Source organism: Schistocerca serialis, chromosome 5, assembly GCF_023864345.2.
Source record: "Schistocerca serialis cubense isolate TAMUIC-IGC-003099 chromosome 5, iqSchSeri2.2, whole genome shotgun sequence".
Lineage (NCBI taxonomy): Eukaryota > Metazoa > Arthropoda > Insecta > Orthoptera > Acrididae > Schistocerca > Schistocerca serialis.
The window spans coordinates 365,377,172-365,394,440 of record NC_064642.1 but is presented as its reverse complement, the minus strand read 5'-3'; the positions used below and the strand labels follow the sequence as shown (position 1 = coordinate 365,394,440).

Here is a 17,269-nt window from a genome sequence, read left to right as displayed (position 1 = left end):
TGACTTTTCCTCAACCAGCATCATCATCTGGTGTTTCTACCAGGACACTAATGCAAGATTCCTTTGTCATAGCTTCCTTTCTCAAAGGCCAGCAGAAATAGGGTGAAAATAGCAGACACAGCATGACATGGTTTTGATGTTAAAAGCACTGTAATATGAAATAGAAGTTGTTGAGCATCCAGAAACTAAATAATAATTCAGTGCAGATGACCTTTCTCTGCAGTTTCCAGCAGAGAGCACAAAGTGCAGTGGCACATATGAACTTCTATGGAGAACTTGGGTCAAACTTGATAACATCCTCTAGTTAACTACCATTGCTCATGCCAGAGTCAAGCGTATCTCCATTTCTAGTGACATAGGTTTATCAAAATTGCATGGTCTCTAAATGTAATGTTATCAGTGTAAGACCATAAGTTTTAAACTATGTCGACATTATGTGAAAATTGATTTTGCTTCTTGCATGGTATCAAGTGCTGACGCTATTCTAAATTTACCTTATCTTTTACAGTCTCAAGCTGACTTCTGGCTAATGCAGTATCAACGGCTGCTTGATTCACGACCACCAAGTCTTGTTGATCTGGAACGTAATTTAGATCCAGCTTTGGGACATCATCTTGTAATGGCTGGAGTTGTTCACTGTTTGCCCTTTTTGTCAGAATGGGTACATGACACAAAACGCCTTGAGGAACTGACTGATTATGACCTTATTCAGGTTGGTTCCATTGTATGTCTGCAAGTAATAATTTAATAGCTAAACAGAAAATTGCATTGCATGTAAGGAAAATTTTCAACACATAGGTACAAAATAGTTATTATTATTAAACTGAACAGGGTGAAGTGTGTGACTTATCAGTATTTCCCAGCAGAGTTGTTGCAAATGCATTTATTGGATTTTTTGCCAGACAGTATTGAGTAAACCCCACAATATTATTACAAAACAACTGCCACCATCCAAATTTATCAGAGCTGCAAGAGGAGTCGTGCAGTGCAGAGTGAAGTGAATTGTAGCATTATCCAATGTTTCTTTTGTTTGTGGTTGTAGAATTTAACGAAAACCTATGCCTTCAGTACAAGTAGCATATGAGAGAACTATAGCAGGGTGTAATTCATACAAACTGGTAAAAATGCAACAAGTTTCTTCAGTGTGAGATGAGAGAACTGCTGGTGCAGGAGCACTTGCAATAATGATGACAGATATGAAAGCTTGAGGTTTCAAAAATAGTTTCTTTTTCTCTCATTTCAGAATACTTTCCCTCAAGTCTTTTCTGTCCCTTCTCCAGCCACAAATGTGTGTCACCTTCAGGCAGTGATGATAGCCTTTGGTGGAATTCCACAACAGCTGACATTGCACATTAAAATAAGGAATAGGTGCTGTGTTGTGAGAGGTTTCTGGTTGCCAAAAATTGTGAAAATATTGGTATAGTTTCATCTTTGACATATCACATATTAATTCTTCTCCAGTCTCTATTCTTGCAATAAACTTCAACATTTATTATACATCCAACAACAGATACCACGGTTGAGAAGAGTCTAAAACCATACTGAATTTAACTGCATTTCTTTTATAAAAGTACTCAAAACTCCATTATTGAATAGCTTCTGTATTGATGACAGTAGATGTCGCCTCCTCCAAGGCTCCCTGCAAGCAGTCCATCTGATGTTGGAAGCTCAATCTCCATGCTGTACTTGCAATCTGCCAGCGAACTCCGAAGGCTGCATGTTGCAAACGGGTACCTCAGACAAATAATACAACACAGAACAAATATTTGCACTAATCTACAATATAATTTGTATAAAAAATGCACACCTGTGTGTTATTCAAATGTGTAACCTTTAACATAACATTAATTACCAACACACTTACAAATTTATATATAATGATGGTGCAGAATGTGGTGTCACCGCCAGACACCACACTTGCTAGGTGGTAGCCTTTAAATCGGCCGCGGTCCGGTAGTATACGTCGGACCCGCGTGTCACCACTGTCAGTGATTGCAGACCGAGCGCCGCCACACGGCAGGTCTTGAGAGACGTCCTAGCACTCGTCCCAGTTGTACAGCCGACTTTGCTAGGAAAGGTTCACTGACAAATACACTCTCATTTGCCGAGACGATAGTTAGCATAGCCTTCAGCTACATCATTTGCTACAACCTAGCAAGGCGCCATTGCCAGTTTATATTGACATTGTTATTGATGTATCAACAAGAGCGATGTTCTCCAATTATGGATTAAAGTTAAGTATTACATCAACTACGTACTTTATTTGCTACTCTAAATTCCCTTAACTGTTCCAGACCTCACGCCAGTCTGCGTGAGCGTAAAGCGTGCATTTCGGCCTCCTCTAGCAACACGGTGTTGGCTCTTCTGCCAACACAATACAGAAAACTTTGTACCTATGGCTCTTATGAGAAAAATACCAAATTTAATCCCGCAAGAATTCATTACACTCAAAGCTGAAATATTACAGTTTTGGTGTCACCATCTGCTGTAGTAGTCAAGAGTCTTAACAACATTTATTATATTGGAAAAGCCTTAAACAGTACATGCTTATGTTAATAATGAATTAGTGAATGAGAGTAACAAGGAAAAATGTTAAGTCGATAGTTAACAAAGTAAGCAAAAAGCATAGCGCCTAGAAGGAGAAGTGCTGTTACTTCTGTTTTCATCATCTCTCTTACAACAGTAGTTGCTTTACCCTACGACAGACTGCGTAGAGGTTGCTTGTGGCTGGCTGAAGTAGATTTCTAATGGTGCGGCTCGTAAGACACATCTAGACTCATTGTCGTGTTTTCTTGTGTTTCATGATGTCAAAGAAAAAGTAACAGTAGATTAATATTTACATGTTTGTTTGTAGACTTTTTACACATTTACTGATAATCTGTGTGGTGTATTGAGTTACTGCTATCTGACAAAGAAAACTGCATTAGTCACTATGCCGTGCTATTTATGTTCCCAGATGTCAATCAGGATACAAGTCATCTGCAACAGATAGACATTTTAGACCCCCAAAGACTGCCAGTGATTTTGTTAATGGGCTGAAGCTATTATGAGGAAATATATTCAATTAACAAGTAAATCATATGCATGTGAAAAAGATTTTGCTGATGATTTGCTTGTTAAAATGGACTCATTCGTTATAGAAGGAAAGAAGGTCAAAATACTGAGAACAAGATGGAATTTAAAGCCAGGGTCAGTGCCTCTATTTTCCAAACTTTCTGAGCTATTTAACTACTCACTTGAAAGCACGCAAATCTCCTTCAAGGAGAATAGTAAAAAAAACTGTCCAATTTTGTACCAAAACTTAAAAGATTTGTACACCAGTTGCAGTATGTAGAGCTTCCCATTTATTAGACAGTGAGGCTGATGCCAGAAAAATTATCAGCAGTCAAATGAAAACCCAAAAATCTAAAAAGAATGCTAGTGAGAACACAGAATCAGCTACTGGAAGAGAGGGAGAGTGTAATTTTGTTAGAAAAGGAAGTTTCTGCTCTAACACAATCCAAGTCATGTGCATGTAGTATATCGAATTTCCCGAGTAAAAAACAGAAGTTAGTCATAGACATTATGCTTAAGAAGTGGCAAATAACCCCAACTGGTATTTGATATAGTGATGAGTTTATTCTCTGAAAGCTTGCTTTGTAAAATTAAATCACCTAAGGGCTACAAGCATTGTCAAAAGCATGACTTACTTCCTATGCCTTCTGAATATCTATTGAGAAAGCTCTGCAAGGGATTTAAATGCTTGTATGGTGTCAACACACATGCCATAAATGCTATCAGAGAAAATTTTAAAAATGAACAGGACAAAAATAAACATTTAGGCGTTGAAATTTTTGATGACATTAAATTAAGGGAAGACATTCGGTTTAATTGCTATTTACGCAAAGTGGATGGATTTGTAGACTAAGGTTATTTATCTCCAGAGGAAGAAAAGTATACTTTGGTGAACCAGGCTGTGGAATTCATGTTTATTCCCCTACTTTATAGCTGGGTCCAACCAGTTGCCATTTATGCAAGCAAAAATGCAATGTGTGGTGATATGCTAGCTAAAATATTGATGCAGATAATCATACAGTTGGAACAAGCTGGGGCAAGAGTGACAAGTTTCACAAACGATGAAGTCAATCAAATAAAAAGGCTTGGATTAAACTAGAAATTGCCGGCAAACCAGGAAATGTTAAATGTAGTATCCGAAATCCAGTAAATCAGGACAGAAAACTTTGGGCCTTTTCAGACTATGTACACATTTAAAATGTATGATGAACTATTTTCACGATAAGAGTAGGTTGCTGCACAAAAATCAAGAAATAGATTTTAATTTCTGTAGACAGGTGTATGCTTTGGACTTGTCCCATCAATTTGCAGGCTTTAGAGCTTGCCGAAAATTGACTTCTTCCCGTATTGCCCCTATATCTTTCTAAAGATGAATGCGAAGTTGGCTTTTCAATTATTCAGCAATTCAATTGCAAATGAAATCAAAATTTTCTGCAAAACCAATCCTGAGAATTTGTGGCAGTGAAAACACAGAACTTTCAAAGATTCCCTTCACACAAAATATTAATTGATGTTTACAAAACCATTTGCTCAGGAAACAACACATTTTCCTCAAACGGACTGATGGAATCTCTCAGAGTCATGCTAAAGAGTACATTGAAAGTTTTTCAGTATTTATAGTCCAAAGATTTTAAGCACATAAAGACAGGAAAATTTAACCAAGACCCTCTAGGACATAATTTTGGATTCTGAGGTCTATAAGTTGTGAGGACTCTCCATCAACTGTCGATCTTCTGCAGTTATATATGTTACAGCGTGTTTGTGTCCCCATTAAGACAGCTGTATCTGCATCTAGGAACTGGGAACCAAATTCCGAACCACCCCTTACACCATTTGTTAATCAGATGCATTTATGGGCTAAAGAAATGGAGGTACAAAACAAACACATTAACTTATCTGCTGAGGTCAAAATTAAGGACAAAATGGTTATAGCGGGCTGGGAAAATGAGTTTCTTATTCTGTATACAGACAACATTCCAAAACAATGCTTAGTTTATCACATACACTATGTGATCAAAAGTATCCGGACACCCCAAAAACATAAGTTTTTCATATTAGGTGTATTGTAGTGCCACCTACTGCCAGGTACTCCATATCAGCAACCTCAGTAGTTATTAGTCATCTTGTGAGAGAAAAATAGGGCGCTCTGCAGAACTCATAGACTTTGAACATGGTCAGGTGATTGGGTGTCGCTTGTGTCATAGGTCTAAATGCAAGATTTCCGCACCCCTAAACATCCATAGGCCCACTGTTTCCAATGTGATAGCGAAGTGGAAACGTGAAGGGACATGTACAGCAAAAGTGTTCAGGCCGACCTCGTATGGTGACTGGCAGAGACCGCCGACAGTTGAAGGGGGTTGTAATGTGTAATAGGCAGACATCTATCCAGACCATCACACAGGAATTCCAAGCTGCATCAGGAACCACTGCAAGTACTATGACAGTTAGGCAGGATGTGAGAAAACTTAGATTTCATGGTCGAGCGGCTGCTCATAAGCCACACATCACGCCGGTAAGTGCCAAACAACGCCTCGCTTGGTGTAAGGAGCATAAACATTGCACGATTGAACAGTGGAAAAACATTGTGTGGAGTGACGAATCACGGTACACAGTGTAGCAATCCGATGGCAGGGTTTGGGTGTGGCGAATGCCTGGTGAACAGCATCTGCCAGCGTGTGTAGTGCCAAAAGTAAAATTCGGAGGTGGTGGTGTTATGGTGCGGTCATGTTTTTCAGGAAGGAGGTTTGCACCCCCTGTCGTTTTGTGTGGCACTATCACAGCACAGGCCTCCATTGATGTTTTAAGCACCTTCTTGCTTCCCACTGTTGAAGAGCAATTTGGGGTTGGCAATTGCATCTTTCAACATGATCGAGCACCTGTTCATAATACATGGCCTGTAGCAGAGTGGTTACACAACAATAACATCCCTGTAATGGACTGGCCTGCACAGAGTCCTGACCTGAATCCTATAGAACACCTTTGGGATGTTTTGGAATGCCGACTTCGTGCCAGGCCTCATCGACCAACATTGATACCTCTCCTTAGTGCAGCACTCCATGAAGAATGGGGTGCCATTCCTCAAGAAACCTCCAGCACCTGATTGAACATACACGTGCAAGAGTGGAGGCTGTCGTCAAGGCTAAGGGTGGGCCAACACCATATTGAATTCGAGCATTACCGATGGAGCCATGAAATTGTAAGTCATTTTCAGCAAGGTGTCTGGATACTTTTGGTCACATAGTGTAGCAGTTTACATTGTCAAAAAGCTTAAAAATCAAAGCAGCTGTGTGAAGTGTGCTCAAACTCTCGTGAGTGAAATGCCATCTGACACAATAGCTGCAACCTTCACTGCCTTAAAGACTTCGGCTCAATAAATGGTCTTTATTATTTAACTTATCCATCCGAAAGCATTTTCAACATTCTTTTACATGCTGAAGTAGTTCTTGAAAAGAAACTGTCTTCCATCTCAAATGTATGGGGTGATATAGTTTGAGTGTTTAGACAGCACTGGTGAAATTGTTTTAGGGACAGGTGATTTAGGATGTTGTGTGGAACATAAACGTGACCTTGCCAGTAAATTATTTCCTGTTTTAAGTGCCTCTTTTTCTTTCGCACAAGAGAAATTGGCAAGGGCTCTCTTGTCAGCAAAGACATCATACAAGCTTTCCAGAGTTCTGGCAATTAACAACTACAAATTATAAGAGTGAGTTTATATTATCTTTTATCTCTGATGTTTTAATCTGTATCGTTGATTGGTATGCGCCCTTATAGATGATTTTTTACATGTTAAGCTGTATTTTGAACTTAGTTAGCATATTTCATTTGCTTATTTTATGTGACCTGATGTTTCAGAATTGCCTTAAAGGACACCAGCGTTTTACATTTTCAATGCAGATTGCATAGTTCACTTATCTTATCAAACGCAGCATTTTAAATTTGTGTGAGATCTGACAGGTAAATATAATGAAACGTTCCTCACCCAGTGCAAAGCGATGGTAGAGCTGCATAGTGGCAGGCCCATGGAAACCTGATAAGTGCCTACACGTCTTTTTCTAGACCCTATGCAAAAAATGTTGGTTAACATCCAGAGTGAGCTATTTTGCTCTGCAACAGTGTGTATGTGCAATACTTTGAAAGTTCCTGGCTGATTAAAACTGTGTGTAAGATTGGGACTTGAACCTGAACCTTCCCCTCTTGTGGGTGATGCTGTTAACAACAGAGCAGTCCAAGAAGGATTCATGAAACACACTTGCAGCTTCACTGCTGCTGTAATTAATCCTCAAATTTATAGACACCGATTGACAGTTTGCATTTTAGTTCATCTGCTGTGTGCAATTTAGCACTCAGTTTTGGGACATTATCACAGCTTCATTTCTGCTATTAAAATGAGTGCGAACTAGAGGAGATGTTAAAGTACATTCATCAAACTACGTTTAACCAAATCTATGAATAAATTATGGCCTCATTACCAATAAACAATTGTACCACTGCATACAGATGCACACAAGTTGTCCGTACAAGTGATCTGGCCATAGATACTTAATGCTACCCATGTGAAACCTGCCTGGGTCACTAGTAATCAACAAAATTGGTTTCTGCTCACCCTTATGTCCTACTACCAAAATCTTACTACGAGTTGTCCTATAATTAGCTTAGATGGTGATACCCTCAGTACACCTAACACACTGTCAGCTTTCGGTACATCAGCTCCAATCCAACAGTCTTACAATTTGCCATCACTGGATGTCAGAAATGTTTCTAGTCATGAGCCATGAGCTTTTGCTGTTACATCCCATGTATTGTCTTCTGAAATAAAAGGGATGGTGAGTCACAGCTTACAGATTACTAACAAGCAAGGACATTTACATTAGTTTTGTTAACTGTTGCAGTAGGGAATAGATCTCTAGCTTACAAAATAGAGGAAAGGGCATGGAGAAACAAAACCTTAATTCTTGCAAGATACAGATCAAGGAGCAGTAGGATACGATTAGGTGGAAGTAAATCAATAACTGTCAGCAACAGGTCTGATTCAGAAATTTTGTATCTGCTTTCTGCCATTGAGACAAGTATTTTTCTTTTAGGGCCAACTTTGAAATGTGATTGACTTGCCCTTAACAAGAGGTGTACCATAGTAGTTCATGTTGGCATCCAAAGATTTAACCTTTGTATTTCGTAATTTGGTTGTGAGTGATTACGTTGGAGGTGTCTTACATCTCCTATTTTCTGGACAAAGATATTATCTAGAACAACATAAATTAAATTTTTTCTCTAAAACTTTAAGCCTTTCTAACTCCACAGTAAAACTGTCTTAAAGTACTTGTAGACAGTAGAGAAAATTAACTTGTAGAGTTTACAGTCTTGAGACACACACACACTCTGCCGCTATCTGTGCCATAAAAGTGTATTAAATATCTAAAATTAAATTATAAATGACTTTTTAAAATCTGATTATGAGTATTTAAATTAATTAGTATTAAATATATCTTTCTGATAAATTTGGACTGTGTAGAACATAACATAGATCCATATTTTGTGTACATATATTTATTTTGTTGAAATCAAACAATGGAAAATACAGTATAGAATAATGACAATATTATGAAAAATATAGTCTGCTACTCACTATGTAGAGGAGATGTTAAGTCACAGGTAGGTACAATGAAAAGACTGCTATACATGTTAGCTTTTGGCCAAAAAGCCTTTCTCTAAAGTAGAAAACACAACACACACGCACATGCACACATACAGAACTCACACACACATGACCTCTGTCTCTGGCCACTGAGGCCAGCCATTCCTCTATCTGGTAAGTAGTAATTGATCCTTTTCATAATATTATTGTATTTATTTTGTTGGTTGACATCTAAGGACCATGAAGAGCTAACAACCATTATGGTCTGATATTTCTTATTTTGTTCAAGCCAGATGTTCTATCATCAATGCACTATGCATAGCACAGTATTCATCCAACCATTTAGCACCAGTTGTTCATGTCTCATCTCAAAAAGTCCCAAACATCATAGTAGCTGTTCTGAAGACGTCTCAGTTTTGCACATCTTCCAGCTCTATATCCATTTCCTCTATTTTCTCCTATATTCAAATACAACAGTATTCTTTTGTTTGGTTGTAAGTCAAAGATGTTGAAAATACATTTCAGCCTTTTGGAATCATTCATTCCCATTATGTGGCCATAAAACTGAACTGTGCATTTGCATTGAAATTTTTGTCTGTTGTGGAATATATTTCTTGTTTTTATTTTTTATGTACATCCCATTTTTATAATTTGCACTTAATATATTCTGTAAAATATATATTATAACATAACAACATGTATCAAATAATCAGATTACAAATTTATAAATGACTCCTTTTCTTCAAATATTTAGTAAAATATTTCACAATCATTGTCTGTGTTACATTGTTGTAACTGTTACCTAGATACAGCAGGACTGTGAACATTGCTTCTACCATATCAAGCAGAAATGGTGACCCATGTTTTTCTGTCAAATCTGTACTATTGCAGTATGATTCAGCATTGTACAAATATTGTAAACAACTCGAACAAGCCATGAACAGTTGTGTAAGATGTGTGTGAATCATTTTGTTGTTTCATCACATCAGTTGGTTGGTTGCTTGGTCGGTCGGTCAATTTGGGGTAAGTGACCAGACAGCGAGGTCATCAATCCCATCGGTTTTTGGAAGGATGGAGTTGGAATTCGGCGGTGCCCTTTCATAGGAACCATCCCAGCAATTGCCTGAAGCAATTTAGGGAAATCAGATAAAACCTAAATCAGGATGGGTGGACGCAAGTTTGAACCATCGTCCTCCCAAATGGAAGTCCAGTGTGCTAACCACTGCTATCACAAGAGTCTTTCCTATGCTGTTATGGTGCATCTGACCAGATATGCAACATGATTTTTACACAAGCTGTTTTCTTAATTGGTTTCTTAGCCACCATAGTCCTCTAAACCTTTCTGAATGTCAAATATCTGTCATCATTCCACAACTGTAATACAAGATCTGATACCCATCAGCTTGACTGCACCTATGGCTAACCCTAAATATTTCTCCATATACTTCTTCATTTCAGCCTTATGACCTGCGAACAAATTGCTCAGTGATGTGCCTCTGAACCAAATCCACACTGCATTCAAGAGGAGATTTCCTATTATCAGTGGCAAATATTTAGTTTCACTGTATCCCAGTTGTCTCACAGCTGTCCCAGTTAAATTCACAATCACCATATGAGAAGTCAAAATAAATTATATGTTGGTGATGCAACCCTGTTTAGCATCCAGAATGGCAGAATGGAGGTTTTTTTACTGTGATGCAAAATTCTCTACCAGGTTGTTGGCAGATTTCAGGCGGGAAATTGGAAATCCCCGAGAGGATCTTGTTAGCTTTTCCTTCTGTGGTTTATCAGAATAGTTTGATTCCAGTATTTCAGTTTTAGTTAACACAAATGTTCATATTAAGCAGGTACGGGTCACTGACATCTTCAGTCTTCCAGCTAAGACTGCTGGCAGACAGGTAGAGATAGATTTCGGGAAGATGCACCATTCATCAGAAAACACAAGGACACAACTAGTCATGATAGCCAGAGATTATGAACTGAAGTCCTATTTTGTAAAGACTTCAAAGAAGGTGAAGTTTTTATGATGGTTACAATTTTCATGATACTTCACATTAGAAGACTTGGAAAGCAATCCTGTAGTTAGCTTTCCATGACGACATGTCTGGCCAAGTGCTGTACCAGAATGAAACGTCGGACAAGTTCCCTATTATTAATGGGCTCAAACGACGTGTCCTTGCGCCAACGTTGTTTGTTTTGTCCCTAGCAGCCATGCTCTTTGAGACATCGTCTGTAGACAGGAGTAGAATTCAAATACAAATTGTATGGAAGGCTATTTAATTAGTCCAGGCTGCACTCTAAAAGGTTCACAAGTCTCACTCAGTAACTGAACTACAATAAGCTGATGATGATGCTTCTTCAGCTCACACACCAGCAGAGCTGCAACTGTCTGTAAATTGTTTCAGTACTGCATATAAATGGTTTGGCCTGACCACCAACAGCCAAAAAACAAAGGTACTAGCACAGCCCACTCTCAGAACTGCCTTTCCAGATCTCAATATCTCTAGTTCCTGCACACCTTTGGAACAAGTAGATCACTTCCTCTTCTATGAAGCATACTATCAGCTAATTGCTCCTCAGAAGAGGATGGGGAGAACTGGAAGCATGCTGCACATTTTGCTTTTGGACATCTCCTACATCAGGTCTTCCTGAATAAAGATCTAACACTATGCACCAAACTGATGGTGTGTCAAGCAGTAGTTGTTTCTACTCTGCTCTATAATTGTGAAGCCTGGACACTATATCGCCATGATCTTAAGATCTTAAACCAACGGAAGCTTGGATACATTACGGACATCAAATGGGATGACTTTGTATCAAACACTATGTTTCTTGAGAAGGCAAAGATGTATAGTATAGAGCCAACATTATTTGTCACCAACTCAGATGGATTAGGCATGACCAGCGAATGAGAAACAACAGACTTCCTTGGCAAAATTTATACAGTGACGTGAGCACAGCTAGAAGGCCTTGTGGTGCTCCACTAAAGTGCTATAAGGACCAATTTGAGAAGATCCTAGAGAGTCTAACAATGGCCCAAGTAATTGCGGTGCTCTTCTGAAGTGCTATAAGGATAACTCGAGAGGAACCTTAAGGGTCTAAACATTGACCCAAGTAATCGGTGTGCTGCAGCAGAAGATCGTAAACAATGGCACATAGCTACTTCACCTGCTGTCGTACATTTTGAGCAGGAACGTTGTAGACAGGAAAATGAAAAACGGCAGAGATGAAAACTTCGCCAGGCCCAGCCACACCCTCCGCCCTCTATTATGTGTAATGTATGAGGCCGCATGTTTCATGCCAGGATCGGTCAGCTAAGCCATTGTAGGCATCTCCGTACCTGAACTGCCTTGCAATAATGGAAATGCAACAGAAAAGAAACTCTGGTACAAGTATCAGCCGACTACGAGTCAGAGTGAATTTTGGTAATGTTGCAACAGTACTTGACTGTGCAAAGAATTGCATGTGTGATCTTTGTTTGAGGGACAGTTTAGCCTGGTATTGTGTGGTAGGCAACGCATGAAATTGTGAGAAATAAAGCAAATAACTGACAGACTTCCATGTTAATATACAGTGGTTATGACAACTATATAAACAGATATTTTGCTAACCACATATTTGGAATCCAGTGATTACAGCAAAACTAAAGGTTTGACACTTGCTGTAAATGCTTTATTTATTTCTTAAGTTCCTTTTTTTGTAGGCTGGCATTAAATCATCAGAAGATCGAGCAGCCATTAAAAAAGCCACAATGGAATACTTGCAAGAGAAAACAAGTAATACATCAAGTGTGGAGCCTCAAGATGTGCCATCAGCCCCATCTCTTCCAGAGACAGAAACGCACAATATGGATGCTGAATGTGTAGTTTGTCTAGATAGACAGGTAGGTAGACACAAAAGTATTCTGCTGACAAATGTATGGTGCTGCACATTATTATCATAAGACAAGTACTGTATTTTACGGACTATAAGACACTTAGGACTTCAACAAGGACCTTAATTTTTAAGCTGTTTTTCTTTTAAAAATAACATTTTTACTATTTTATTGTTAGACTGCAAAGCCAGACTAAAAAAAATTCTCAGTTTATAAAACCAAACTGACCTTTAAAAATCCCTGAAAGTCGTCATCTGAACTTTCTTCTTCTTCTTCTTCTTCTTCTTCTTCTTCATCGTTGTCCTTTCCATATGTAAAATGGTCTTCACTGCCATCGAGAGCATTACTTATGTCACACTTCTTGAAATATTTAAAGATAATGTCTTCTCTCACTCTAGATGAGGACTGTTTTATCCACTGTCACACTTGTTTGATTGTAGATCATTTTAAAGCTCCCTTTGGCATGAATTCATGTTGGGTCTCAGCCATCATCCATTTGTTCCATTCCTCTCTCATATACATTTTAAATGGTTTATTTATTGAGACATCAAGAAATTGCGATTGTGAAGTAAGTCCTCTCAGAATAAGAGCAACCTCTGTATTTCCCTTTCTCAATTTCTCTTTCACAGAATTTTTCAAATGACTACTAAACGGGTCTAGAAGAAGAAGAGAGCTCTTCTTCAATAAAGCACCTTTCCTTCTCTCCCACACACTGTTACTCCATAACTTCATATCAGCCTCATCCATTCAGCCTTTGTCATGTATGTGAACAACACCACCTGTTGGTATTTCTGATGTTGACATTGTTTTTGCTTGAAAATGATCATTGTATTAAGTTTGCTGCCATCAGCACAACATAAAGAACAACAGTGTAGTGCATTTTTTCATGTCCACTTGTTTTTATAGTTACAGTTTTAGGACCGTTTGTGGCAACTGTTCTGTCACTAGGCACATCAAATGTCAGAGGTGTTTTGTCCATATTCGCTATTGGGCTTAGTTCCACACCGGTTTTCGTTCGATGTTGAATAATAAAGTGATGGAAAGATAATATTTTCTCTTCATACAATTGTGGCATTTTCTGAGAAATTTTGATTTTGGTTTGCATGCTAAGTCCATGACACTTCATAAACCTGTAGCACCAACCAACCAACTCCACCCTTAAAGTCTGTTAAGTTCCACTGTAGTACTAGCTTACGAGTGTGAATTTGAATCAATTTTTTATTCCAGTGCCATTTTGATGGTGTCCTTGAATCCATTTCAGTATGTCATCTTCTAGTTCTGGCGATTTTCATTCAGTTCTCTATTTGCACATTTAGTTTTCCTCAGATTTTTCAGTTCTACACTAGCCCATCAATCGCGAATGGTTTTTTTCTGTTGGTGCAGGGCTGAACTGCCACTCAGCTGGTCTGTTTCCATGTTCTTCTGCATATACTATTCAGTTTATAGCCCACATCATATGAATACCTTTTATGTTTTTCCATTACAAAACTAGCTACTAACAAAAATATTGTATTGTTACCGATAACACAATAACTTTCATTTAAAGTTCACTGGGAACATAGACTGCAATGACAAATCATATGCTAGACAGTGTTCTGGGATTGTGATGGCAGGGTGGGAGGGAGACAGTATTAGCAAGCTTATGAATGCCCGCAACTCATGTTCGTTGCATTCGTGCACTACTGCTGCCGCCATTTGACTCCAGTATTGCCAGATAGAGAGAGGTTTCCTGCGACATTGAATGGCCATTTTTAAGACTGGCAGTAATTTTAAATCAAACACTAGACATTTTATATTAATTTTGAGGATAAGTTGCACCTGAATTTTGGAGGCAATTTTTTGAAGAAAAAAGTACGTCTTATAATCTATTAAATACCATATAACTTTATATCCTCTGCCATCATCAGCTACTGCTCCACTCACCATACTACTGATATTCAGTGTATTTCACCTTTCCTTTGTTTAGTGTATAATTTCATGATCCCTCATTATTCTGTTCATCACAGATTTTGTTCATCATAAGAGTATGTGTTATTTTTAACTGCTGTGAATTTTTATATGGAAATGGATATTCAGTTTATCAATTTGGAAAACTATCTAAAATAAAACTAAAATTGACTGTATTTTTTCAGTTCAAATTACAATGCAGCTGGCTAGTTTCACTTCCTTCCTTCTGAAATCATTGTAGTTTTGTTGCCACAAGAAGGATACTTTTTTTCTATCTTGAGCATTAATCAGTATTCTCAACAGATTTATTTGAATTTTTCTTGTTATTTATAAAACAACTGCAATATATATTGGTGAACATTACTAAATGCTCCTTTCATTGCTGCGTATAAGAGCCTTGAAATTTTTCATCAGTTTGTTAAATATAAGCTCAATCAAACTCTTTATGCTTAAAAATATTACTTCCAAAATTATCTTTTTCAGAGTGACATCGTATTTGTCTCATGTGGTCATATGTGCTGCTGCAGTATATGTTCCAATCCACTAACAGAATGTCCGATGTGCCGAAGCAACATCGTGCAGAAGCTGCGTGTTATAATGCCATAATGTTTAGTGTGTTTGTTCCAGAGTAGGTACTGCAGGTGGTATTTCATAGATTCTAGTCAACTGCTGTGATCTGACACAAAATATATTGTGAGGAGAAAAAAACAAATTTTCAGATGATATCTAGTTTGTAATTATATATTTCTGTAATCAATTGACTTAAGTAATAACTATTCATATGCTTATAGTGTTGGAAAGTGCAGTGGATACTCAGTGTAGTTAATAGACTATAGAAGCCAGAGCTTTCAGAAAATGCTCATCAGCATGTACTATCATGGCATATGAGCACTATTTTTCGAATGGTTTTTTTTTTGTTATGATATTACTTTAAATTAATATTATTGGAAATTTTTAACAATGAGCCAAAATCCAGCACAGACAATTAATAACAATTCATACGTGACTCCTCCGCATTTTTATATCTTCATTTGGCAGTGGACTTCAAATCCCTATCTGGACATCCTGATTTAGGTTTCCTGTAGTTTCTCTAAACTGATTAAAGCAAATGCTGAAATTCCTCCTTTCGAAAACAACATGGCCAATTTCATTCCACTGCTGTGCCCTGTCTGTGCTTGTGCCCCATGTGCAACATCCCACTTGATCCTTTGATCACGATTAAGCTTTGCCTATACGGACATACGCAGTCTGTTCAAAAAATTCCAGAACTCTGTCCTTAAGATTTTTCTGTACTTACCTTTTACTTATTGTGCATGGTCTCCTCTTCGGGAAGCAGTTTTGGTATGCCTCTTGCTAGATCATGGAAAGTGCCGCTGCAAATTTTCCTTTATCTTGCCTATTGTTGCAAATCTTTGTCTTTGCACTGGGGTTTTCAACTTTGAAAATAATTTAAAAAAATCTGCACGGGCCAGGTCTGGAGAGTACAGAGGATGTGAGAGAACATTCATTTTGTTGTTTGTGCAGTAGTCAAGCACCAACACGGATGAATATGTGGTTGCGTTATCATATTGCAAGACCCATGAATTGTCTAGCCACATTTCTGGCTCTCACATTTTCTTGCAGGCATCGCAAAATGGCCCGATAGTACATTTGATTAACAGTTTGTCCCTATGGCATGAATTCATGATGAACTGATCCTTCGAAGTCAAAGGAATAATCAGCATGGCTTTGACACTTGACCTGACCTGATGAGCTTTTTTTGATCTTGGAGAATATTTCCTGACCCACTGTGAAGATTGAACCTAGGTCTCAACATCATAACTGTAGACCCACGTGTCACCAGTTATGATTCTCTTAAGGAACATCTCGTTCTCATTCTCGCGAACCAAAAGCTCTTCACAGATTGCAAGGTGAAAGTCTTTTTGGTCTTGACTCACGAGTCATGGGACAAACTTGGCAGCAACACAGTGCATTCCAAGAAGCTTTGTCAGGATTCCATGATATGATCCAACTGAAATGTTACATTCTTCTGCATTCTCTTAGACAGTTAGTCATAGATTGCCATACACTATTTTGTTGACCTTCCTGACATGAGCATCATCAGTAGGCATCAAAGAGCGTCCTGAACGAGGTCATCTTTAACTTCCATCCAGTGACTTTTAAACGGTATGAACCATTCATAACTTAAAATACAGCTTAAGCACTCATCACCGCAGGCTTCCTGCATCATTTGGTGTGTCTCTGTAAAGGTTCTCTTGAGTTTCACACAAAATTTAATGCAGACGCTTTACTCCTCTAACTCCTCCATTTCAAAATTCGCAAATTGTACAACACAATGTTCTGCTTAATACAGGTCTGAACAATAATTAACAGACATATAAAACGAAACTTCCAGCAGTTACACATTAAACACAAGCCTACCGCACATTGCTCTCACACACCATTAGTGTGAAATTATGAATGTTCCAGACTTTTTTGAACAGACCTTATATAGTCAATGATACAAATACCACTATGATTTTATGCATAGGGAGAAAATGTGATTAACTATCTTTGTCTCCTAATAAAAATTCACAGTAATTAGCAGCTGTGAAGGAAATTGCCAACTTCTGGGCATTCTACTTATTGTTTGACTGCACAGGAAAACCAGATAACTTTAATATAAGAGTATATGTAATATAAATGAGATATTTTTCTTTTTTTATATGTACATCACAGAGCTATTACTTTTATGCAGTCAAGATGCTGTACTACTATTGTAC

At 38.1% G+C, this 17,269-nt stretch overlaps 1 protein-coding gene across 1 annotated transcript in view; it reads left to right on the top strand.

Annotated features, from left to right (window-relative positions):
* The window catches only part of LOC126481941 (E3 ubiquitin-protein ligase LRSAM1-like), a 191,316-nt gene extending 176,203 nt beyond the window's left edge, over positions 1-15,113 (top strand). The window contains exons 13-15 of the mRNA XM_050105900.1: positions 509-712; positions 12,390-12,569; positions 14,991-15,113. Of these exons, the coding sequence (XP_049961857.1) occupies positions 509-712; positions 12,390-12,569; positions 14,991-15,113 (507 nt within the window). The remainder of the gene's footprint in view (positions 1-508; positions 713-12,389; positions 12,570-14,990) is intronic.
* Positions 15,114-17,269: the final 2,156 nt, after the last annotated feature.